Source organism: Rhinoraja longicauda, chromosome 28 (assembly GCF_053455715.1).
Source record: "Rhinoraja longicauda isolate Sanriku21f chromosome 28, sRhiLon1.1, whole genome shotgun sequence".
Lineage (NCBI taxonomy): Eukaryota > Metazoa > Chordata > Chondrichthyes > Rajiformes > Arhynchobatidae > Rhinoraja > Rhinoraja longicauda.
In genome coordinates this window covers 22307296-22333700 of record NC_135980.1, presented here as the reverse complement: position 1 = coordinate 22333700, position 26405 = coordinate 22307296, and the positions used below count along the sequence as shown (strand labels likewise).

General features: G+C 43.5%; 1 protein-coding gene across 1 annotated transcript; it reads left to right on the top strand.

The window, feature by feature from the left end:
* Positions 1–795: 795 nt before the first annotated feature.
* On the top strand, positions 796–26405 carry amh (anti-Mullerian hormone). The gene is made up of 5 exons (XM_078423665.1): positions 796–1405; positions 9569–9750; positions 13659–13779; positions 24022–24193; positions 24785–26405. The coding sequence occupies exons 1-5, from the start codon at positions 796–798 to the stop codon at positions 25740–25742; spliced, it is 2043 nt and encodes a 680-aa protein (XP_078279791.1). The 3' UTR covers positions 25743–26405.

Genomic DNA, 26405 nt, shown 5'->3' with positions numbered 1-26405 from the left:
ATGGCTTTCATGATTGAAGAGCAGAGTAGACTCGATGGACCGAATGGCCTAATTCTGGTCTTACGCCTTATGAAATTATGAAAGTGACCACAAACTATATAATTATAAATTATATAGAATTATATAACTATAAATTGGTGATATTTATATTCATGTCTCAGATCAATAGTCAAGGACTCTTCTCTGGTTCTGTAATTTATTCTGCCACAGTGTCCCCTATGTGTGTATTAAAATAACATTATGATAAGTCTGAATAAGGGTCCCAACCTGAAATGGGGCCTATCCAAGTCCCCCAGAGATACTGCCTGACCTCCTCATTTACTGCAGCATTTTTGTATCTCACTCTGATAACATAGTTCTGGTCATAATGTGTGAAAAAAATAAATCAAAAACTTGTTTGACTTGCAGAATACATGTGTATATTTTATTAGGATGTTTATAGTAAAGTCTTGGCATAAAGTTATTGAGTCTTGGGTTTGCTCCTTAGATAACAATTAAAATAAATACAAATCTCATCACCAGTTTCCTTCTTCATCCCACCATTTCAAGGTAACAGGATTTCGGTGCAGCTAAAATTGTAGCATAAAAAAGAATGTTGATCCAGAGCTTTTTGGCACATTTGCCATTGTATGATATCCATGAAAGAAAATACAAGGTCTGCTTTTGTTCTATAAATATCTACGAAACACTCCTTCACCAGCTTTAATGTAACACAATCAACAAGGCTTATCTTTGCAAAGACAAAGCCAACACTTGCATTGCATTCCTTCAGTCCTCGACAAAGCCAGATCAATCATGGAAGCTGTCTCAACCTTTGTTGTCTCTCCTTTTTTCTTTTTGTTAATTTGCGCGCTTCCAGTGGAGCAGGACATCAGGAAAGTGAACGAAAATGTGGAAGAATCGGCCGCCAGCCAGTCAAATGGTTTTTCTGACCTGCGTTTGGCTGAAGCACAAGAAAACTGCTCTGCTGATAGCATGTCAACGTGTGACACGGACACTCTCTTTGCACCAGGGGCAGGAGCAAGATTGTCACAACCATCAAGCAAAGACAGTAAAATTACCCAGAACAAGCTCTCTTCTGACGGAGAACCAGCAAACGCAAACCTACGTGAAGAGATGGATACGAAGTCTCAGCCAAGAAGTCCGAGTGCTTTTAAAGAGCCAGTGTGCAGGCTGCAAAGTGATGGGCAAAGCATGAATTACCTGGAAGTGATCGGTGCCACTACTGGATATGAACGCCGTTTCATTGAAGATGTGGCTCTATACAATGACAGCCGTGCGGCAACGTTTGGGATCTGTTCTGGTGCAAAGCAAAGGCACAGTGCACTGCTCCTGAGAAATTTGGCATTTCATTTAAAATCTGCCGCAGAAATGGTGAGGCTGATGGTTCTACATCTTTCTGAAGGTAAGAAGAAAAAAAACTATTTCCACTGAAAATAAAAATTGTCCTCCGATATTTGGTGGGCTTGTTTTTTTTTTTACACAATTAATAATGGCACTAATAAATGGACAATGAGTTCTGAGTTTACTCTAGGATATATCGACCAAAGTCATAATAATGCTTTTCATTAACACAAAAAGTAAAATAATATTAGGAGGGAACAAAAGAATGAGTTTTATGTTGTATTGAATTTGAACCAGATCAAATGTGGCTGGAAGCACCTTCAATCTGTATTACGGTGCTGTAAGATTTAGTTTGAACACATATTAGGTGTTGTTCACGATAGGTGGGACAGTGGCATCTCACAGTTCCAGCAGCTTGGGATCAATCCTGACCGTTGACATTCCCTGGGTGGAGTTTGCATATTCTTTCTGTAACTCTGTGGGATTTCTCAGGGAGAAATGCTGGTTTGTAGGTTAACTGGCCTCTGCAAATTACACTCTAATGTAAATTACGCTGGTAGGAGAATCAGGGTTCATGAGCCTGTGAGAGAAAATGTTCTGGTTTCTTCCCACATCCCAAAGGGGTACAGTTTGGCAGGCCACTGCAAGATGTCCCTAGTGTGTAGATGAATGGTAGGATCTGGGGAAAAATAATATGGGATTAGTGTAAATGGGTGCTTGATGGTCAGTGAAGACTCATGGGCCAAATGCCATGTTGTATGACTTTATGACTGATGTGACCCTTTGAAAAGAAAATCACCTCATTTTACCACATGCAGTGTGATTTAATTATTGCCTTACCTCTTCCTATCTGATTGCCACTCAGTGTTTAAATTAAATCTTTCCTAGGCCAGTGGGTAGTGGAATTGGGATTTGTATATTTAAAAAATGCAATCTTTGAGTACTTGAATATTTGTATTGCTCTATCATGTTTTAGTTTGATTACTTTAACTGAAGGATGACACGAATGGACTCAGGACTATGAGTGAATGGTATGGGAAGAGAATGGGTTATAGAAATAAACTGGGTGAATCACGAGATCTTTTAGAGTTTTATTTATTGGAACAAAAGCTCTTAACTTTTATCCAGTTTCATTTAATACTTTCCTATCTCAGTTAATTTGTTGAAAAATGTGAGCTTTGCTGAAAGGTCTAATTTACTTCAAAACCCTAGCTGAAGGTCGCTAAAAGCTTTTCACTACACCTCGTGACAATGAACTAAACTCAAACTAAAAATCATTTAATGTTGTGTAAAGCACAAAGTGCGGGTGGAACTCAGCAGGTCAGGCAGCATCAGTGGAGGGAATGGACAGGCGATGTTTCGGGGTTGGGTGCATCTCCATTGCATCGTAAAGCTCAGAGGTGAATACTTCACTCATCCGGATCTGAACAAAGGGTGGATTTAGAAGTATAACCAGTGGCTGAAGTGAGTTATAAAACTTACATCCATGTTCAGCAGACAGTTGTTGTGGCAGGAGGTGAAAGGGCAATCCAGTAATGAAGCAACAATAAGACTTACGCCAGCAGCTAGCTCTGGTTCACTCTCAGACCTTCAGCCGAATTAATACACAGAACTATTAGCCGTCCACCAGTCACCATTCCTCTGCCTAAAGACTGGACAATCATTCACGAGATCCAATTATTTGCGTGCATTTTGTGACTGTCGAGGATTTTTTTTTTAAGGTGATGTTTTGGTTGTGCAGCAGTAGTAGTATTGACTACGTTCAAGGCATGTCTAACAACTATATTTGTCCTCCACTTATTTTGAATTTCATATCTATTGTTTATCCACATAATGCTAAATCTTTCTTGTTTTTAGGAAGAGATGTGATTCTAATTGATATCATTTTAGTTTAGAGATGTTTAGTTTAGTTTGGAGATCCAGCATCAAAATAGGCCCTTCGGCCCACCGAGTCCATGCTGACCATCAATCACCCCTTCACGCTAGTTCTATGTTATCCCACTTTCTCATACACTCCTTACACACTAGGGGCAATTTATAGAGACCATTTAACCGATGAACCCGTGTGTCTTTGGGATGTGGGTGGAAACCAGAGTACCCAGAGGAAACCCACACGGTCACAGGGAGAACGTGCAAATTCCACACAGACAGCAAGGCATTTGATAAGGTTCCGCAAGGTAGGCTGCTCTGCAAGTTTAGATCGCATGGGGTTCAGAGAGAGCTGGCCGATTAGGTAGAAAATTGGCTTCATGGCAGGAACCAGAGGGTGAGGGTGGAAGGTTGTTTTTCGGTCTGGAGGCCTGTGACTAATGGTGTGCCTCAGGGATCAGTGCTGGGCCCATTGCAGTTTGTCATCTATATCAATGATTTGGATGAGAATGTGTAAGTTTGATTAGTAAGTTTGCAGGTGACATTAAAGTAGGTGGTATCGTAGGGAGCGAAGATAGTTATCAAAAATTATAACAGGATCTTGATCAGTTGGGCAAGTGAGCTGAGGAATGGTTAATGGAGTTTAATGCAGATAAGTGTGAGGTGTTGCATTTTGGGGAGTCGAACAAGGACAGGACCTTCACAGTGAATGGCAGGGCTCTGGGGTGTGTTGTAGAGCAGAGGGATCTAGGCGTGCAGGTACATGGTTCCTTGAAATTGTCATCACAGGTAGATAGGGTGGTCAAGAAGGCTTTTGGTACATTGGCCTTCATCAGTCAGGGTGTTGAGTATAGAAGTTGGGATGTTATGTTACATTGTACAATACATTGGTGAGGCCACATTGGGAGTATTTTGTTCAGTTTTGGTCACCCTGCTATGAGAAAGATGTCACGAATCTGGAAAGAGTGCAGAGAAGATTTACGAGGATGTTGCCAGGACTTGAGGGCCTGAGCTATAGGGAGACGATGGGCAGACTAGACCATCCTTGGAGCACAGAAGGATGAGGGGTGATAAGTGTATGAGATCATTGGGTAGGTGCACAGAGTCTTTTACCCAGACTAGGGGAATCAAGAACCAGAGGACATAAGCGTAAGGCATGAGGGGAAAGATTTTATAGAACCTGAGGGGCAACTTTTTCATACAGAAGGTGATTGGTATCTCGAAACAGCTGCCAAAGGAGGCAATTGAGGCAGGTACTATAACAACATTTAAAAGACATTTGGCCAGGTGCACAGATAGGAAAGGTTTAGAGGGATACCAGACAAAGTGGACCCGTTGGGCCCAAACCTCTCCTGCATTGGTGCAGCACCCTGTCCTCCCCTCTCTCCTCAACCCCCCCCCCCCCTCTCCCTTGTTCCCCACTCCCCCCTTCCTCCTCCCCTCCCCTCCGTTAGGTTTTGCTCTAAGACTGGTAGACCTGATCAGTTGTTGACTAGTTATTTGCCTTCAGCAGGTTTACCTAGTGCCAATGTCACCGACAAGAGTAGTAACTAGCTGCACCAATACAAGTTGGTGTACTGCTTACTCTAGTACACACCACACTTAACAATGGAAGTTCATTTGATTGTGAATCATTTTTCATATTGGTTATTGGCAAGCAAACTGTAAGTGACCAAAGCTTGTCACAATCTTGAAATAGAGATCCTACACTTCTGTAAGGAACAGTCCCTTCTTAACACATCTGATTAACAAACTCAGAATCAAAGTAACACAAGACTTTGTGCAAATGCTATTGAGTTTGTAACTTATTTAAATGTAATAATTGGCAGATTATGAAAATGACATTGAAGCGGTGGGGAATATACAAAACATTCCACTGCAACTGTACCATAAAATAACATCCATCAGTGAGAGCAGAACTAGGGGCCCAATAACCTTAAATTAGTAATTAATAAACACCATAGAAAATTAGAATTAAATTTCCTGCTCAGGGTTAAAAATAAGAAACAAGTAAAAAGGTTAAGGTGACTAATTTGAATCATTTTCAATCATCAAAGCAGACAAGACAGAGGGATGAAAAGGTTTGTTGATAGGGTTAAATGAAGGAGGTGGGGGGGGGAGGGTTTACGAGGAGCCATATTGGACTCAATGGCCTGTTACTGTGCTACAATTGAAAATCGCAGTGTATAGCTCATGCTCAAATACAACTGTAAACGTCCACATTTGGATTGCCATACTGCATGGAGTGCTTTTGGAAACGGTGAACATAGAAGTAAGTGACTTTGTGGTGTAATGCTGCAGATATAATAGTTTAATATCCCTAACTTCCATTTAATTCAATGTGCTAGATTGCTTCCCACTACTAGTTTTCATTTCATGATTCGCCAGCAATAATGCATTGTGCTTCGTGCTGTGCTTTCTCATTCACTAACCTCATGTTCATAAGTTCTAGGAGCAGAATTAGGCCATTCGGCCCATCAAGTCAATGCCGCCATTCAATCATGGCTGATCTATCTTTTCCTCTCACCCCCATTTTTCTGCCTTCTTCCCATAACCCCTGACACTTTTATTAGTGCATTTATGTTGTTGCATACTAAAGTACAGTGACAGTGGCTGTAACTCAGTTCTCATTGAGGCCAGTTGATAACTCCACTGAATTACCAATAACATTAGTATCCCTTTATCTCCATAATTGTTCATCAATTTCTGCGGCACAGTAAGTGGACAACTAAAGATGTGAAGCCCAATTCTTTAAGGTAGCGATTTATTGCTGGTGTTTTCCCTTTCTTTTCCTTGTTTTTTCTTACTGTCTCTCTCAATCCACTTCTTGTCTGTATTCCATTCCTGAACCTGATTTCGATTAGTTTAGATACAAAGTGCTGGAGTAACTCAGCGGATCAGGCAGCATCTCTGGAGAAAAAGGATAGGTGACGTTTTGGGTCGGAACCCTTCTTCGGCTGTTCTTTTACTGTCTATTTATCTATCTTTAACTCAGAGGGATTTAGGAGACACACTGGCGGTCCCGGAGAGTCACGGAGCACCCAGAGATTCAAAGGGGTCAAAGATGCCTTTTTTCACCCTCCAAACCATCGTCAGTTTGGGGTTCACACAATTTATGGTGCAAAAAAAATAGAATCTCTAAAAGGATACAGTTTGCGATGTTGTGTTCCAGCAAATTGCCAGCGACTGTGACCTGGGTTGGTTAGTAAGTTAGCAGATGACACCAAGGTTGCTGGAGTCACAGACAATGTGCAAGGATGTCAAATTGTCCAGCGAGATCTAGATCAGCTACGGATATGGGTGGAGAAATTGCAGATGGAGTTTAACCTGAGTAAGTGCGAGGTGTTACACTTTGGGAAGCTGAATGTAAGGGGAAAGCATTCACAGCTAATGGGCAAGACACTTAACAGCAGTGTAGTACAGCGGGTTCTTGGGGCCCAGATCCATAGCTCTTTGAAAGTGGCAGCACAAGTAGATAGAGGGGTAAAGAAGGCGTATGGAATGCTTGACTTCAACGGTCGGGGCACTGAGCACAAGAGTATGGAAGTCATGTTGCAGCTTTAAAGGGACTTTGGTTAGGTTGTATTCGGAGTATTGTGTGCAGTTCAGGAAAAGTGTGGATGATTTGGAAAGGATGCAAAAGAAATGCTGTCTGGATTAGAGGGTATTAGCCACAAGGAGAGGTTAAGCTAATTTGGATTGATTTCTCAGGTGCGTTGGAGGTTGAGGAGAGATCTGATGGAAATATATAAAATTATGAGAGGCTTAGATAGGGTAGACATAATCTTTTTCTGAATGTGGAAATGTCAAAGACTAGAGGCCATAGCTTTAAGGTGAAGGGGCAAAGTTTAGAGATGTGCGGGGCAAATGTTTTTCATAGAGTGATGGATGCCTAGAACATGCTGCCAGGGGTGGTGGTGAAGGTAGATACAATAGTGGCATTTTAAGAGGCTTTTGGATAGTCACATGGATATGAAGCCAGGCAGAGGAACTTGGCATCATGTTCTGCATGCACACTGTGGGCCGAAGGGCCTTTTCCTGTGCTGTACTTTTCCATGCGCTATTGCTACTGTGGCCTCAAGAGCAGATCAAAGGCTGGATATGCATTGATTGGTGAATCACCTCTTGAATGCTCAAAGTCCTTCAACCAACTCTAAGGCAGAGGGGTGTGATGGAACTTCTCTGCCTGCCTGGATGACAACGGTCAAGAGCCTCAACAACCCAGGATAAGGCAATCTGCTAGCCTGCTGTTCCATCCACCCAGCCTAGACATTCGCCTCCTCTATCCCAAGCACCGTGATGGCAGTATCTACTGTCTATAAGATGTAAAGCAGCACCTCCATAGCTATCAACCTCGAAAAAGGACAAGTATAGCTGGTGCATAGAAATCCCATCACCAGGTTTTTCTTTTTCAAAAGTACCCACTTAGAAATATGTCCTTCGTCTTCACTGGGCTGTAATCCTGAACCTTCTCACATCACTTGGATGCAGTGATTCCAAGAAGCTGCTCACCAGCGCCCTCTTCAGGGCAGTTGGGAAATGGCGATTGCTGCCGACCTTATGAGCAATCTTGTGCAGGAATAATTTCACACCTGACCTGACGTCTTTGAAGTGTAATTGTGGCCCACACAAATGTTCTCTTAGATTCTGCTGCAATATTTTTGACAAATAAATATATTTTGGGATGAGAACTAAATGTTCTTCATCTTAATTTACAGCTCAAACATTTTGCATTTACTCAGACCAGAAATGGGAAATTATTTAGTTGACAGTTTATTTTATTTGTTTATTTATTTTATTTATTATCTATTATTTAATTTATTTGTTTCGTTTATTTAAAAACCTATAAAGTCTCATTCTGAGAAATTATTTGTATGAAACCATATTTGCAAGTTGCTAAATGGTTGTTAATTATACCAAAAGTTAGACATTTATTCAATTTCTCATTTAAAGAATATAGAATCTGAAGCTTATTAAGTGCTGTGACTTCCAAAGGCAAATAAAAAGCAGGGAGAGGGAGGGAGAGAGAGAGAGAGAGGGCAGAAAAGATTCCATAACAGTACATAACCCTGTGTATCAAAAGGTATATTGCATAGTATACTCAATTGTTGAAAGTATGGCTACATACACTACAAAAAAAGGCGCCAAATCCATGGCTATATACCTGCTGTACACTGAAAGGTCTAGTGTAATGTTGAATACTAGCTTTAAGGTGAGAGGGGCAAAGTTTAAAGGAGATGTGCGGGACAAGTTATTATATAGAGAGAGTCTTGGGTGCCTGGAACGCACTGCCAAGGTTAATGGTGGAGGCAGAGGCAATAGATATATTTCACAGGCTTTTAGGTAGGCACATGAATATGCAGGTAATCATGTGCAGGCAGAGGAGACTAGTTTATCTTGGCATCATGTTTGGCACAGACATAGTGGGTTGACGGGCCTGTTCCTGTATTGCACTGTTCTCTGTTGCAAAGGGTGATTAATTTTCTTAACAACACCATTTTAGGTTAAGGTTTTGTTTATTACCATCACGTTTACTTAGCGTTTTTCACGCCTTCCAACAGATCAGATAATACTATACATAGAAATAACCGAGTCACATTTAAGTAAATTGGATAGAGCAAAGGGGAAGAAACAGAGTGCGGAATATAATTCTCATCATTTTAACTCTATGTTCACACTAGCTCTATATTGTCGACCTTTCTTGCACATGAGGGTCAATTTTGCAGAGGTCAATTAACCTTTAAACCTGCACGTCTTCGGGAAGTGGGGGGAATAGGGAGCACTAGGGCGGCCACGGTGGCGCAGCGGTAGAGTTGCTGCCTTACAGCGCTTGCAGCGCCAGAGACCCGGGTTCCATCCCGACTACGGGTGCTGTCTGTACGGAGTTTGGACGTTCTCCCCGTGACCATGTGGGTTTTCTGCGAGATCGGTTTCCTCCCACACTTCAAAGACGTACAGGTATGTAGGTTAACTGGCTTGGTGTATGTGTAAATTGTCCCTAGTGCGTGTAGAGTATTGTTAATGTGCGGGGATCGCTGGTTGGTGCGGACTTGGTGGGCCAAAGGTCCTGTTTCCGGGCTCTATCTCTAACCTAAAAAAACGAAACATTTGGAGGAAACCCACGTGGTCACAGGGAGGACATGCGAACCTCGCAAACAGACATCACCCGGGGTCAGGACCAAACCCAGGTCTCTGGTGCTGCGGGGCAGTAGCTTTACCAGCTGTGCCACTGTGCCAACATGAACCATTGCTGGATCTCTGGTAAATACTGAACTTGTGGGCTGAAGGGCCTGTTTCCACGCTGCATCTCTAGGCTAAACTAAAACTCTTCACCCCTCTTTCCTTTTCCAAACAGTAAACTGGAAAGGATGCAACCTGCAGCTCCAATTTAAGATGGCATCTGACAGGACCCTTCTTCGGCTGATCGAGGAATCAGAGATGTCTCTGCTGGTGTTTTATATTGGACGAAGCCAAGGGGATATCTTTGAAAATGAAAATGTATTCCGATTCACTGAAGTTTATTTGGGGAAACATCAGGTGATTTTCTTTTTATTATTGTACCTAGAAAAATACAAAACACATAAAATAACACTAAAAGCTTGCAATAAAAAAATGATGCCAAAAACCCCCCCAACTCAACTGGAGTAACCCAGTGAATGAGACAGCATCTCTGGAGAACATGGACAGGCGACGTTTCAGGTCGGGACCCTTCTTCAGACTGATTGTATAGGGGGGGTAGAAAGCTGGAGGAATGTTCGGGGTGAGACAAAATCTGACAAGTGACAGGTTGGTACAGGTGGGGGGGGGGGGGGCAGATGGATGGATAAGGGCCAGAGATGAAAAGATACAAGGATGTGAAATAAGGAGAGAAGCGGTTTGAAATGTGTGGTAAGAGGAGAGGATATAGATGGAAGGGGACGGGGAGGGGCCAAGCATTGTTGGTTAGTTATCTAAATTGGAGAATTCAATGCTCATACCATTGGGTTGTGAGCTACCCAAGTGGAATATGAAGTGCTATCTCTCCAATTTGCATGTTGCTTCACTCTGACAATGGAGGAGGCACAGTTGGTATTTGAATGAGAAGATGGAGTTAAAATGGTTGGCAACCAGGATGCTAATTGTTCTCATGGTGTAGCTTCTGAATTGCAATATGTTCGTTTTTGCATCAAAATTATTTCTAGCGCAGTTTATTCTGGGGCCCCTTCCCTAAATAAAGGTAAAAATGGTTAGGCTTGAACAAATTATTACTGACCTTCTTTGAATTTTGAAGACGCAAGATGCTGGTATATTGCATAGAATAGATCGCTGGTGCAACACAAATTGTTCAGGCAGCATCTTTGTAGCCTGTAGAGAGGCGGAAGAGCTGATAGAGCTGTTGCCTCACAGAGCCAAAGACCCAGGTTCGATCCTCCACCTGTCTGCGTGGAGTTTGCACGTTCTCCCTGTGATGGTGTGGGTTTCCAACAAGTGCTCTGATTTGCGGGTCTGTAGGTTTAATTGACCTCTGTAAATTGCCCCAAGTGGGCTGGGATTGATGTGAAAGTAGGATAACGTAGAACCAGTGTGAACGGGTGGTCAGCGAGGGCTGAAGGGCCCATTCCCATGCTCCCCCTCCCCTCCCCCCCACTCACCATCAACAACACCACAGTCACATCTGTGGAGTCATTTAAGTTCCTTGGAACCATCATCTCCAGAGACCTTAAATGGGAGACCATCGACTCCACAGTCAAAAAGCCCCAACAGAGGATGTACTTCCTGCGGCCGCTGATTTCAACACGCAATCTGCCACAGGCAATGATGATCCAGTTTTATACTGCCATCATAGAGTCTGTCCTCACCTTCTCCACCATGGTCTGGTTTGGCTCAGCCACAAAACATGACATCCGGAGGCTGCAGCGCATCATTCGACCAGCCGAGAAGGTTGTTGGCTGCAACCTTCCCCCCATTGACAAACTGTACACTGCAAGGGCCAGGAAGTGAGCGGGTAAAATCATCTCTGACCCCTCTCACCCTGGCCACAAACTCTTTGAAGCACTTCCCTCTGGAAGGCGACTCCGGGCTGTCAAAGCCGCCACAGCCAGACATAAAAACAGCTTTTTTCCCCACGAGCAGTAGCTCTACTCAACAACCAAAAGTCCGTCGCCTCCTTTTGCTCTGGTATTTTATTTAATTCTACACATGTTTAAATTATAATGTTTTATTTTTAATTGTCTACTGTAGGTCGTGTTGTTACTTGTGAGCAAAGCACCAAGGGAAATTCCTTGCATTTATACTCACTTGGCTAATAAAATTTATTCAATTCAATTCAATTCAATTCAATCTCTAAACTAAAACTAAAGGGTCCCGAACCAAACACTGCCTCCAGAAATGGAGATAGGCTGTCCTCTAGAAATGCTGCCTGACCCAATGAGTGACCCCTGCACTTTGTGGTTTTTTGAATCTTTATTTTCTCAGGCTCCCAATCTTCTTTTGAGATATTTATATCTATTGCACCCGGTATCTTTTCCCAAGCTGTAGCAACGTTAGGAGGCAGCTGCTGTGGATTTATTTATAACTCCTATCAGCCTGCATTAGGAATGTGGTCCACGCTCGAGGTATTATTTTTAAATCTCATTTAATTCATTTGCACTTGATCCAGATTTGAATTGCCTTTCACTCTAGGGGGAATAAGGTCACAAATCCCATCAGGTTTGTTATACCAAGCCACAAAGCTGTAACTTCAAACAGAAATAAACCATGCGTCTCAAATGTCTTTTGGTTATCAACAGGGAGAGAACGTCCCACATTTTGATATTACTGTCATCTCACTTGCGTCTTTATTCTTATTAACGCCTTGTGGACCACACTATAATTTATCCCCTGTACAAATGTTAGAGTCAGATGGTGAGACAAGAAACTACGGATGCTGGAAACTTGAGTAAAACACAAAGTCCTGGAGGAATTCGGCAGCTCAGGCAGCATCTGCAGAAGGAATAGACAGGCAACGTTTCTGGTCGGGACACCAACTGTGGTGGAGGGGAGAGAGCTGGAAAAGAGAGGTGGGGGCGTGTCAGAGCCTGGCGAGTGATGGGTGGATACAGGTGAGGAGGGTTTGACTGGCAGTTTGGTGGAGTAAGTGACAAAGGCTTGAGATGAAAAGAAGACAAAAGGGTATCAGGGATAAGGAGAGCAGAGGTGTGAGATGCAAAGCCAGAGGGATGAGGAGGGAGATGGGGTTAGGAAGGAGAGATAGATCAACCATGATTGAATGGCGGAGTGGACTTGATGGGCCGAATGGCCTAATTCTACTCCTATCACATGACCTTGTGACCAAAAATGGAGGTGGAAGGGGACACAGGTCAGTTAACTGGAAATGTAAGGCATGAATGGGTGGCACAGTTGGGCAGTGTTAGAGTTGCTCCCTCTCCCCAGAGACTTGTCAATGCTAGCCCCACCTGCCTGCTTTTGGCCCATATCCATCTAAACTTTTCCTCTCCATGTACTTGTCCAAATGTCTTTTAAATGCTGTTGTAGTACCTGCCTCAACTATCCCCTCTGGCAGCTCGTTCCATATACTCACCACCCTCCAGTGTGAACAAAATTGCCTCTTGGGCTCTGGTGAATCTATGTCCTCTGGGGAAAAGACCCTGTGCATTCACCCTATCTATTCCCCTCATGATTTTATGCACCTCGATAAGATTACCCCTCAACCTCCTCTGCTCCAAGGGATAAAATCTGACCCTGCCCAAGTTCTCCCTGTAGCTCAGACCCTCAAATCCTGACAACCCTGTAATAAATCCTGTAATTATCTCTTTATTCCGAATGCAAAATAGGCATAATTTGCTTAGCACATGAACAATTACAGAGCAGCGATGAAGATTGAAGATAGTTTTTAGTTTAGTGTGAAGATGCAGGCCTTTCGGCCCACTGAGTCCATGCTTGGCCCATCGATTCCCCCATTCTGTGTTATCCCACTTTTGTAGGAACTCCCTACACACGGGTCATTTTACAGAGGCCAAATCATCTACAAACGCGCACTTCTTTGGGAAGTGGGAGGAAAACAGCAAACGCAAGCGGTCTCAGGGAGAACATGCAAATTCCACGTAGACAACACCCGAGGTCGGGATGGAACCCGGGTTTCTGGCACTGTAAGGCAGCATCTGCACAACTGTGCCGCTCTTAATTCTTTTCTCCTGATTTTCATGACATTTTTTTTTCTCTGCTTTATTTCATTTCTTTGCTGGCAATATTGCCTATGTATTAACAATGGCGATACAGAACAACTTCAATTTATTCACAAAATGCTGGAGTAACTCAGCAGGTCAGGCAGCATCTCGGGAGAGAAGGAATGGGTGACGTTTCGGGTCGAGACCCTTCTTCAGACTTACTTGATGTTATGAAATTTGGGGGGAATATTGGGAAGAATGTACTTTAGCTGAGCCATAACATTGAATTTTCCTGTTCAGTCTGTTTGCTTTAATGAAGAGACAAAGTACGTCATTCTGAGCATTCGAGGAGTGGCTGGCAAATGTGAAGAAGGGGAGCTGTGTATTGATGTGTCCCTCAACATCCGACATCACTCAAATGGTGAGTTATTTGTTGCTGCTAACCCATTGTTATTTTTAACTAGACCAAGAGGACCCATTGGGCCCAAACCTCTCCTGCATTGGTGCAGCACCCTCTCCTCCCCCCTCCCCTCTCCATCCCCTCCCTCCTTCCCCTCCCTAACACTCCATCCCCCTCAACCCCCTGATCCTCCCCCCTCCCTCCCTAGGAGATAGATTTAAACTTTAAAATGTGAATAACTTAAAAAATATAACACCGATTTCATTGAAACTTCTTCCATTAGCACCAAAGGGACGACGGTGAGTAAGGTGGGCTTAAAATTGTCGCGCGATCGTGTACCGCCTTGGCTGCAGTTCAGGAACAAACAAACAAACAAACAAACAAACGAGAGTTTTAGTATATAGATGCTCCACTAATTTGAAGTTTCTTCACAGCTGTTTTCAGGCAACGTAACCATCCTCCCACCAACTGAATAGCGGTCCTGAGCTACCAGCTAACTCACTGGAGACCTTCGAAATCAGACTTTGCTGGACTCTACCTTGCACTAAACGTTATTCCCTTTATCCTGTATCTGTACATCTGTGGATGGCTTGATTGTAATGATGTATAGTCTTTCCGCTCACTGGATAGCACGCATCAAAAAAGCTTTTCACTGTACCTCGGTACACGTGATAATAAACTAAATTAACATTAGTTTAATAAAACTAATGCCCAAAAATTCTTGTCTGACATAATGCAATAAAAACAAAATAAAATAAAGCAATAAAATAAAAAATTAAAATTAAAAGGATATAAAAAAACTCATTCAGACGGTGCCGGAGTATATAGAGCAAACTGCCACAGGAGGTAGGAAAAAAACTACAGATGCTGGTTTAAATCGAAGGTAGACACAAAATGCTGGAGTAACACAGCGGGCCAGGCAACATCTCTGGAGAGAAGGAATGGGCGAAACCCTTCTTCAGTCTGAAGAAGGGTCTCGCCCATTCCTTCTCTCCAGAGATGCTGCCTGACCCGCTGAGTTACTCCAGCATTTTGTGTCTACCTGCCATAGGAGGTAGTTGAGGCAGGTACTATAAAGGACACTCGGATAGGTACATGGGTGGGAAAGGTTATGGGCCAAATGCAGCGAGCTGGGACCAGCGTAGATGGGGCATCATGGTCGGTGTGGGCAAGTTGGGCTGAAGGACTTGTTTTTTGAGTGTGTGACTATGACTCTATTACAAGACCCTCTGTCTACATGTTGATCAGATCTGCGTTGGTTTCTTTATTGACTGCAGATTCAATTTCAGATAGTTCTGGTATAATGTTATAATTACTTCCGAAGAAACTTTGTGTTATAGAAAATCATTTTAGAAAAGCAAGTTCTTTGCACAGAGGGTGGTGGGTGCCTGGAATAGGGTGCCAGGGGTAGTGGTGGAGGCAAATACGATAGTGGCATTTAAGAGAGGTTTAGATAGGTGCATGGATATGCAGAGAATGGAGGGATATGGATTATGTGCAGGCTGAGGAAATCAGTTCAACTTGGCATTGCATTTGATATGGATGTTGTGGGCCAAATGTTCCTTCACTCCACTGTTCTGTGTTCTATTAAGTGTCAATAGAAGCAATTTCAAGGGGCACCCATGGTGAAAGTAGCAGTTGCGTTCTTCAGAGACTGATTACTGCAGGGATTCAGCATGGAAGCATTTTTTTCTAAGACAGCTTTTATTCTGCCTGCCAATTTCCAAAGTTCTCCAGTTTCAGATTGCTGGCTCGAAGGGCCGAATGGCCTACTCCTGCACCTATTGTCTATTGAAGATACGTTATATCCAATTAGTAATGCAACTAGTGTTCCCCAACTCATCGAGCGCATCATATCTAATTATAAACTACCGGTACATCAGTTCCCTCTAGCTGACCTCAACATCCTCTGCCCTCCATTTTATCCAATAATCTCTTGTCTATACCCTCTAAGGGTGGAGTAGTGGTGCAGAGGTAGAGTTGCTGCCTTACAGCGCCTGATATCCGGGTTCGATCCTGACTAAGGGTGCTGTCTCTGTGGAGTATTTCGTTCTCCCTATGACCACATGGGTTCACTCCCGGTGCTCTGGTTTCCTCCCACTTTCCAAAGACATACAGATCTGTAGGTTAATTGCCCTCTGTAAATTGCCCTAAGTGTGTAGGATAGACTAGTGTATAGGTGATCATGATCGATGCAGACTCGGCTGGCTGAAGGGCCTGTTTTCACGGTAACTCTAAACTAAACTACTGTATCACTCCCAATCTAACGGCCATTAGCATCTACCTGTTCAACCAAAATGGTTCCTCATCTCCTCTGCACTTAATTAAAATACTCGTCTTGTGGTTAACGTCCATTGCACCATACCCCTCTCAAATGTGTGGGATCCCTAGCTTTGTTCTGGCCAGAACGCCTACAGACCTTTCAGATTTAATTCCACAGTGATGTCTGGTGTTATCAGCAGCTGTGAAGAGTGCATGAACCATTTATTCTGGGTATTAATAGAAAACAAACCCAAAGTAATGTGTTCTTTGATATATTTTGAACGCAATCCATTTGGCATACAGTTATCTTTGAAAAATGATGTGACACTTATCGCTGTTTGTGTTCAGTTATGTGAAAGTCCCATGAACCATACTTTGAAATGACTTTTCCCAGACAAAACAACAGATGTGCAGCGAGATCTGTTATAGAGGTTTGCCAGGGCTATGTATGACATGGGACTGCAAGTCAAAGGGATCTACAGGAGGTGCTGCCTCAAAAAGGCAGCCAGCATCATCAAAGACCCAGACCACCTTGGCTATGCTCCCTATTTCATCCCTACCACCGGGAAGAAGGGACAGGAGTCAGAAAACTCTGACCACCAGGTTCAAGAATAGCTTCAATAGTTTTGTTTATTATCACATGTGCCGAGGTACAGTGAAAATATTTTTTGTTGCGTGCTATCCAGTCGGCGGAAAGACTCTACATGATTACGATCAAGCCATCCACAGAGTACAGATACAGGATAAAGGGAATAGAGGTCTAAGAGGAGCGAGTGTAATGAATGATTGCAGATCCACTTCTGGGACTAACATGCAGAGGGTCGCCTGGCTTAGGTACCTTCTTCCCAACGACCATCAGGCTCTTGAACACTACACAACACTAACCTCAACCTTAACCTTCCATGGACTATCTTTGGTTGCACCAAGGACTCTGGGTATTTTTTTTGCACAAGTTTAATGGTTATTATTTTATTACAATTTTGTTTATTGTATATTACCACTTACACAACCAAGGATGTTTCTGATTGCGTCTTGCACTCATGCCTTGAACATTTTATTTCTTTTAACTGTGTGCAGAATATATACATAATTTGGGGGAATCAAGAACCAGAAGACATAGGTTTAAGGTGAGGGGGGAAAGATTTAATAGGGGAGAGATTTAATAGGAACCTGAGGGGCAACGTTTTTATACAAAGGGTGGTGGGTGTATGGAACGAGCAGCCGGTGGAGGTAGTTGAGGCTGGTACTAGCGCAACATTTAAAAAACATTTAGGCAGGTACATGGATAAGATGGGTTTGGAGGGATATAGGCCAAATGCAGGCAGGTGGAACTCGTGTAGATTAAGCATGTTGGTAGACATGAACAAGTTGGGCTGTGGGGCCTTTTTTCACGCTGCATGACCCAATGACTCTTATGGCATGAATAAGTTGGGCTGTACGGCTTGTTTCCACACTGTATAACTCTGGGCCTCTATGTTTTTGTATGCTGTCTGGAGTCTGTGCCTGTGATGCTGCTGTGAATAATATTTTCATCTTATCTGTACCTCACTGCATTTGAGCACTTGCACTTAAATCATTCCCCCCTCACTTTAAACCTATGTCCTCTAGTTCTTGATTTCCCAAAATTCCCAGTACTTGTGCATATGAGTTGAACAGGAGTCACGAAAACTGGCAGGAAAGTGTCCAGGTCTCTTCCTGGACTGGGCACAAATCTGCAAATGCATCCGATCAATGTTGTTCCACCTTTAGCGATTCCTGTAATAAATTGCATGGGTTATGACATGGAGAAAATGGTGTGATGTGATGCATCCTACAGTCTCATGGTCCATATTAATGAATTTTCCAATTTAGGTAACAGCCCCCCTGTTTCCCCTCCCCACACACTCCCCTCCTTTCTGTGTCCCTCCCCCCCACCCCATCCCAGGCAATTCAAATTGTTCTATACAAATTAGAGAATAAAGCCAAAAATAATCCCAGTCCTTGGATACCGAAGGCGGATTTATCCATTTGGAGCTCATTCTTCGTTGCCTCTTGAAATATTAAATATTTATAGCGCTAGGTGGCAGTCTCAGGCACCAGCTGACAAACACCACGCGTCTGTTTTAAGTGAACCTTATCGTTTGTGCTTTGCTGGAAGTGCATTCACACGATATGATGATATACCATTAAATTTAATAATTTATCGTTTGCAACAAAATATGCTCGTTCCCTCGATATTAACATCTCGCACAGAAAAAAGGGTCAAGCTGTGGCTAAGAAGAAAAGTTCAGAATATTATCAGGTGAAAGCAGAGGCTTGCGATGTTGAAACAAGGAACTGCAGATGCTGGTTTACAAAAAAAGGAGCTGAAGTAAATCAGAAGGTCAGGCAGCATCTCTGGAGAACACGTTGTCAGAATTGAAGATTGGAATAATTTTAGAATATAGCAAAGGATTGCAAGAAATGGATGGAAATGGAGAAAGATAGATGTGAGAGTAATATATTAGTTACCAAACAGCTTATAAACATTGTTGGTAGACACAAAATGCTGGAGTAACTCAGTGGGACAGGCAGCATCTCTGGAGAGAAGGAATGGGTGTCGAAGACTGAAGAAGGGTCTCGACCCAAAACATCACCCATTCTTTCTCTCCAGAGATGCTGCCTGTCCTGCTGAGTTACTCCAGCATTTTGTGTCTACAATAGACAATAGGTGCAGGAGTAGGCCATTCGGCCCTTCGAGCCAGCACCGCCATTCACCGTGATCATGGCTGACCATGCACAATCAGTGCCTTCTCCCCGTATCCCCTGACTCCACTATCATTAAGAGCTCTATCTACCTCTCTCTTGAAAGCATCCAGAGAATTGGCCTCCACTGCCTTCTGAGGCAGAGAATTCAAGCAGCTTCACAATTCCATTACCTTCGATTTAAACCAGCATCTGCAGTTCTTTCCTACACATTATAAATGTTGTAGCCTGGATAGATTGTGGACACATTGATTTTGATCTACCAGGATTTACGGCTGTTAGCTATAAGGAGAGGCTGGACAAAGTTGGATTGCTTTCTCTGGAGCATTGGAGGCTGAGGGGAGACCTGAGAGAAGTATATACAATTAGTAGACTCTCAGAGAGGAGAGACAATCAGAGCCTTGTTTCCCAGGGTGAAAATGTCAAAAACTAGAGGGCTTAGCTTGAAGGTGGGATGTTTTTAAGTAAGAAATCTAAAGTTTAAAGGTAATGTGCAAGGCAAGTGTTGGACACAGAGGGTGGAGGGAGCCTGGAACATGCTGCCACGGGTGATGGATAATGATATTTAAGATGCTTTTAGATGGGCACGTGGATTCTGCTGGGAATGGAGTGATATGTATCAGAGGAGAGGAGATTGAATTAACGGACATTGTGGGCCGAAGGATCGGCCCCTGTGCTGTACTGGTCTATGTCCTGTGTAATATTAACAGTGAAACAAGTACAGGCACGTCCCGATCTATTCAAGGATTATAAACATGTACTCGACTAAGCTGCGAGGTGTAAATTTGAGCATGTTATTTCAAAAATAAGAGCGTGTAAATAAGTCTTTCGTATTAAATGAACAAGTGCATTATTTCAAAAACGCATAAATCATAAATCAAACTGTAGAGAGCATTAAATATATTTTACCCGAAGGGCCTGTTGATGGGCTGTACTCTTCTACGTAATGATTTTACTCCTCCTAATATAAGAAAATAACTGCAGATGCTGGTACAAATCGAAGGTATTTATTCACAAAATGCTGGAGTAACTCAGCAGGTCAGGCAGTATCTTAGGAGCCCCTCGACCTGAAACGTTGTCCATTCCTTCTCTCCTAAGTTGCTCCCTGACCTGCTGAGTTACTCCTCCTAATTACTTATACCGCTGTCCCATCTAATGTCCCTATACCTGTTCTCCCTTGCACTCACAGGCCACTGTCTCATTCATCAGTCAATCCACCTTGACCTCTGCCTTTCCACGAAACTTTGCTTCAGTCTTCTCTTCCACCCCCCCCCCCGCCCCCTCACCTTTCCCTGCATTTCAAAACCTGTTTATCTCCATCTTCTCAGTTCAGTTCAGTTTAGTTTATTGTCACGTGTACCGAGGTACAGTGAAAAGCTTTTGTTGCGTGCTATCCAGTCAGCGGACAGACAACACGTGATTACAATCGAGCCATAATTTACAGTGTGTAGATACACGATAAGGGAGTAACGTTTTTAGTGCTAAGTAAAGCTAAGTTTTAGAGCGGCACGGTGGCACAGCGGTAGAGTTGCTGCCTTACAGCGAATGCAGCGCCTGAGACTCAGGTTCGATCCTGACTACGGGCGCCGTCTGTACGGAGTTTGTACGTTCTCCCCGTGACCTGCGTGGGTTTTCTCCGACATCTTCGGTTTCCTCCCACACTCCAAAGGCGAACAGGTTTGTAGGTTAATTGGCTGGGTAAAATGTAAAAATTGTCCCTAGTGTGTGTAGGATAGTGTTAGTGTGCGGGGATCGCTTGGCAGCGCGGACTCGGTGGGCCGAAGGCCCTGTTTCCGTGCTGTATCTCTAAATCTAATAAAAAATCTAAAGCAGCAAATCACCAACTCTTTCCTCTCCTCCACATTTGATGCCCAAATTGCTGAATATTTTCTGCCGTTTATTTTTTATGGTAACCATAAACATTTTTATTGGCAGATGCTAACCAGTGGAGTGCAGCAAAGATCAGTGTTTGGGGCCTCAGCTGTTTACAATAGCTTATGGGGAGGTCACCAAGGGTAATGCTTCCTTTGCTAAAGAATGTAAAATGAGTTGGGAAGGATGTGAGAAGTGGAAAATAGCATGAATTATAATCTGGAGACGCAACGAACTGCAAATGTTGTAATCATGAGCAAAACACAAAGTGCTGGAAGAACTCAGCAGGACAGGCAGCATCTGTGGAGGTAATGGACAGGCGACGTGAGGGGAGGTGGTGATCGCCAGATGGGCGGAGTAAGTGGAAAGTAGACAAAAGAGTGTCAGATAAGGAGAGGAGAGGAAAGGTGTGAAAGGTGTGAAAGTCCTGCCAGTTTATCTATGCCTCTCATAATTTATCTATGCCTCTCATAATTTTACATACTTCTCCCCTCGGGTCACTCCACAACATTTATCCAAGCTCTCCTCATAGCTATTACCTTCTAACCCATGCAGCATTCTGGTCAATCTCTTCTGAACCCTCTCCAAAGCCTCTGCAATTCTTCCAATCTCGGGTCCTGCGTCCAAGCTCACAAGAGCCAGAGGTTTTTTTGCATGCGAATAAACGGACGTACCTGGATAAAGGAGTTGAGGAGGAATTTCTTTAGTCAGAGGGTGGTGAATCTGTGGAATTCATTGAATCAGGAGGCTGTGGAGGCCGTCAATGGTTATTATAAAGGCAGAGATTGATAGATTCCTGATTAGTACAGGTGTCAGGGGTTATGGGGAGATGGCAGAAGAATGGAGTTGAGAGGAAAAGATAGGTCAGCCATGATTGAATGGCACAGTCGACTTGATGGGCCGAAAGGCCTAATTCTGCTCCTATCACATCTGAACTTATGAACCTTGTCTTCTGAGTACATTGTGGCCATTGGAACTGAATACTGAACCAAACAACTGTTGGCAATTGAAGTTTCTCTGCCGAGTTTTCCCAAAGTGGGAATGTCAAAGACTAGAGTGCATAGGTTTAAGGTGAGAGGAAGAAAGTTTAAAAGAGATATGCAATTCTACATAGTGTGGTGGGTGCCAAGGGTGGTAGTGGAGGCAGATACAATAGTGGCGTTTAAGACTTTTTAGATTGGCACATGGATATGCAGGGAATGGAGGGATAAGGATCACTTGCAGGCAGAGAGATGAGTTTAACTTGACTCTGAAGGGTCTGAGGAAGGGTCTCGACCCGAAACATCACCCATTCCTTCTCTCCCGAGATGCTGCCTGACCTGCTGAGTTACTCCAGCATTTTGCGAATAAACCCATTCCTTCTCTCCTGAGATGCTGCCTGACCCGCTGAGTTACTCCAGCATTTTGTGAATAAATAAATGCCAGCATCTGCAGTACCAGCATCTGCAGTTATTTTCTTACATTAACTTGACACCATGGTTCTGCACAGACATTTGTGGACCAAGGGACCAGTTCCTGTGTTGTACTGTTCTAAGTTCTGTGAATTGCTGCAGCACTTTTGTTCAGGCAACTTGCTTCCTCTCTCTGTCTCAGAACTGGCTATTTCTGCTGTAACTAATCCATCTGCGATACCTCTCTCTCTCCTTTAGCACAGTCTGACATGCTGGCCATTTCCTACATCTCCACCCCGACCACATGTTCCTCTGTCTGTGTGTTCTTGCTTTCCCAGACAGCCCTTGTTAATCTATTTTAAGCAGATGGCTTCACCAATGGCCCGTTACCATGGCAACCATGGGGCCGCACCTCAAAGACATGAATAAATAAAATTGCCTTTGTCCCATCCAACCCTCCCCACCACAGCTGCAACTTAAAACGTACTTGTTTATCTCAGTTATCCGGTTCCAACAGAAGTCTTTGCAAGATCACATCAAGGTGATTTGCTCACCAATGCACGCAGCCGCAGAGTGGAAACCCTTGCAGAATATGTTCTTTTGTGGAGATCTGAGTTCTTTGCGAAGATGTGAGATGTTGTAGCCAGCCTTTAACTTAAGGTTTAGGTTTTTTATTGTCACTTGGACCGAGAAGCAGTGAAAATCTTTTGTTTGCATGCTATCCCATCAAGACGAGGGGCCTGAACTTAAAGAAAGATGACTTTGATGGTGTGAGATGGGAATTGGCTAGGATATACGGGCACATTATACCTAAAGGGTTGACTGTGGATAAGCAATGGCAACGATTTAAAGACTGCATGGATGAATTACAACCATTGTTCATCCATGTCTGACGTAAAAATAAAACGGGGAAGGCAGCTCAACCGCGGCTAACGAGGGAAATTAGGGACAGTGCTAAATCCAAGGAGGATGCATATAAATTGGCCAGAGGAAGCAGCAAACTGGAGGACCAGGAGAAATTTAGAATTCAACAGAGGAGGACAAAGGGGTTAATTAAGAAGGGGGAAATGGAGCATGAAAGAAAGCTTGCGGGGAATATAAAAACTTACTCTAAAAGCTTCTTTAGATGTGAAGAGGAAAGAAATTAGTGAAGACAAATGTAGGTCCCTTACAGTCAGAAACAGATGAATTTATAATGGGGAAACAAGGAAATGGCAGACCAATTAAACAAGTACTTTGTGTCTTCATATCATATCATATCATATATATACAGCCGGAAACAGGCCTTTTCGGCCCACCAAGTCCGTGCCGCCCAGCGATCCCCGCACATTAACATTATCCTACACCCACTAGGGACAATTTTTACATTTACCCAGCCAATTAACCTATATACCTGTACGTCTTTGGAGTCTTCCTTAGTGAAGACAGAACCAATCTCCCAGAAATACTAGGGGACTGTGGATCTAGCGTGAGGGAGGAACTGAAGGAAATTCACATTAGTCAGGAAATGGTGTTGGGTAAACTGTTGGGACTGAAGGCAGATAAATCCCCAGGTCCTGATGGTCTGCATCCCAGAGTACTCAGAGAGGTGGCTCAAGAAATCATGGTTGCATTGGTGACCATTTTCCAATCTTCTATAGACTCAGGATCAGTTCCTGTGGGTTTCCGGTTTCCTCCCACACTCCAAAGATCTACAGGTTTGTAGGTTAATTGGTTAGGTATAAATGTAAATTGTCCCTAATGTGTGTAGGATAGTGTTGGTGTGCGGGGATCGCTGGTCAGCGCGGACTCGGTGGGCCGAAGGGCCTGTTTCCGCACTGTATCTCTAAACTAAGTTAAACTAGACTGAGTTAAACTAGCCAGCCAAGAAGTTTAGAAGCCAGTTGTAGATGTAGGCTCCAAGGCCCCGATCCACAAATTTATAGATGTGCTTATTCAGTGTTATTGTTTGTTATTATATAATTATTCATGCTGATAATCAAGTAAATTTGCTCTCATGTAATGAGTTACGCAGGTGCTCTAACGAGGAGAGATGAGCTCCAGTCGTTGCTGTTTGGCTTTGATGAGAAACGTTTTACAAGGATGACTCCAGCCTTGTTTTTTCTGATCAAAGAGTTGAAGAACAAACTGATGGAGCCAAGCTGCACCTCAGTCCAGGAAGCAGAGTCACCTCCAGCCATCACTGAGTAAGTATCAAAGTGCTGGAGTAACTCAGCGGGTCAGGCAGCTTCTCTGGAGAACATGGATAGGTGACATTTCGGGTCGGGAACCTTCTTCAGTCTGAAAAAGGGTCTCGCCCTGAAATATCACTTATCCATGTTCTCCACAGATGCTGCCTGACCCACTGAGTTTTCAAGCTACTATTTTTGCTGCCCGACAGGTGTGGGGAGAAGGAGGAATGACTGGGGTGGGACATGTTTTTGATGATTTGACTGCTTTTCTGAGGCAGCGTGAAGTGTAGATGGAGTCATTGCTGGGTAGTCTGGGCTGTGTGATGGATTGTGTTGTTGCAAACTCTGTTGGCATGAGTTAAAACAGACTACCTTTCATGGCGTGAGACAGAATGGAAAATATAACATGGAGTTGTAGACTGAGGCTCACATGCAGACAATAAGAGACAAAAGACTGAGGTAGTCAAGATTTGAGTAAGGGAGACAAAACAGAAATAGTTGCAGTGATGTCTACTTTGTTCGTGAACAATGCAATTGATATCAAGTGGTATATATAGAGATACTTTTTGAAGATATGAAGCCTAATGCAGTCAATTGTGCTTTTAGTGAAACCTCCAAGGTGGTTAAAAGATCGGAGAGTGATTATTTGGAAACATTGGACATTCCATTTCATTCAACGTCCTCAAGCCATGGGTCTCCACGCGCGTTCTTGCAACAACTCAACAGATTTCTGAATGTCGTATTAGATTACTCCACCGACCAAAATTCCAGATCTGTGTTTCACCTCGACAAAGAAACCATCGAAAGCCTTCCCCATCACTCACTGAATATTTCAAACGCCTACGTCCTGGAGCTGTTGGTTCAGTCAGAGGAACCTCTGGTATTTCTGTTGCCGGAGAATGCGGAGAACTTTCTCCAGCAGTTAATAGAACACGGAAACGTCGGGGAAACCGAGGAAAAGATCCAGCAGCTTTTCCTCACCAAATTGAAAAATACCGTCAGAAAAGTGTTGGAAATACCCATTTTCCAGAACGAGAAGGTCCTGAAAAAGCTGATTCATCTTCTGAACGCGTGCAATTATCCCTTTCCACTTCCCGAGTTCCCCCAAGTCAGCATCTCGCCACGAGATGACCAAAAGAAGGAGAATCACAGGCAAAAGACCTACTACACCTTCTTGTTGCTGAAGACTTTGCAAACAGTGAAGACCTTTTGGGAAAAGAGGCAGAAACTTTTTCGGCAAAATCGGAGTGCAACCAACCGATCCATTTGCAAATTGGAGGAACTCAGCATTGACTTTGAGCGTTTGTCATATGACTGGATCTTGGTCCCGAAGTTGTACAATATACATAATTGTGTTGGCTCCTGCAGGATTCCCTTAACAGGGAATGTATCTAATCATGTTGTCTTACTTATTAAAATGCAGGAACAAGGGCTTCCGACAAAACGGGAACCATGCTGCGTTCCAGTGGAGTATTCTGAACTTCTGCTGGCCGTGGTCAATGATCAAAGTAGCATGATCACTGTGTACAAGAACATGGTGGCAGAGGAATGTAAGTGCAGATGACCCAGGCAAGTTGCCGTCTCAGGAGTCAAATCTCGTCAGAAAGGACCAACATATAACTCAGAACATAGAACAGTGCAGCGCAGGAATAGGTCCTTCAGCGCACAATATCCATGCCCAACAAGATGCCAAGTTAAACTAATCTCCTCTGCCTGCACATGATCCATTTCTTTACATTGCCTGCCATATCCATGCGCCTACCTAAAAACATTACTGTCACGAAGGGTCTCGACCCAAAACGTCACCTGTCTATGTTATCCAGAGATGCTTGCTGCCTGACCTGCTGAGTTACTCCAGCACTTTGTGTCCTTCTGCCTACCTAAAAGTTTCTTAAACGCCACAATCGTATATGCCTCCACCACCACCCCTGGCAGCACGTTCCAGGCACCTACCACAGTCTGTGCAAAAATTCTTGGCCCTGCACGTCTCCTTTAAATTTTCCTCTCCCACCTAAAAGCTATGCTAGTCATGATATTTCCACCCTGGGGGGAAAAGGTTCTGAATGTCTACCCTATCTATGCCTCATAATTTTATATGCTTCTATCAGGTCTCCCCTCAGCATCCGTCACTCCAGAATAAACAATCATGTTGGGCATGGATATTGTGCGCTGGAGGGCCAGTTTGTCGAACCTCTCCTTCTAGTTAAACCCTCTAATCCATGAACAT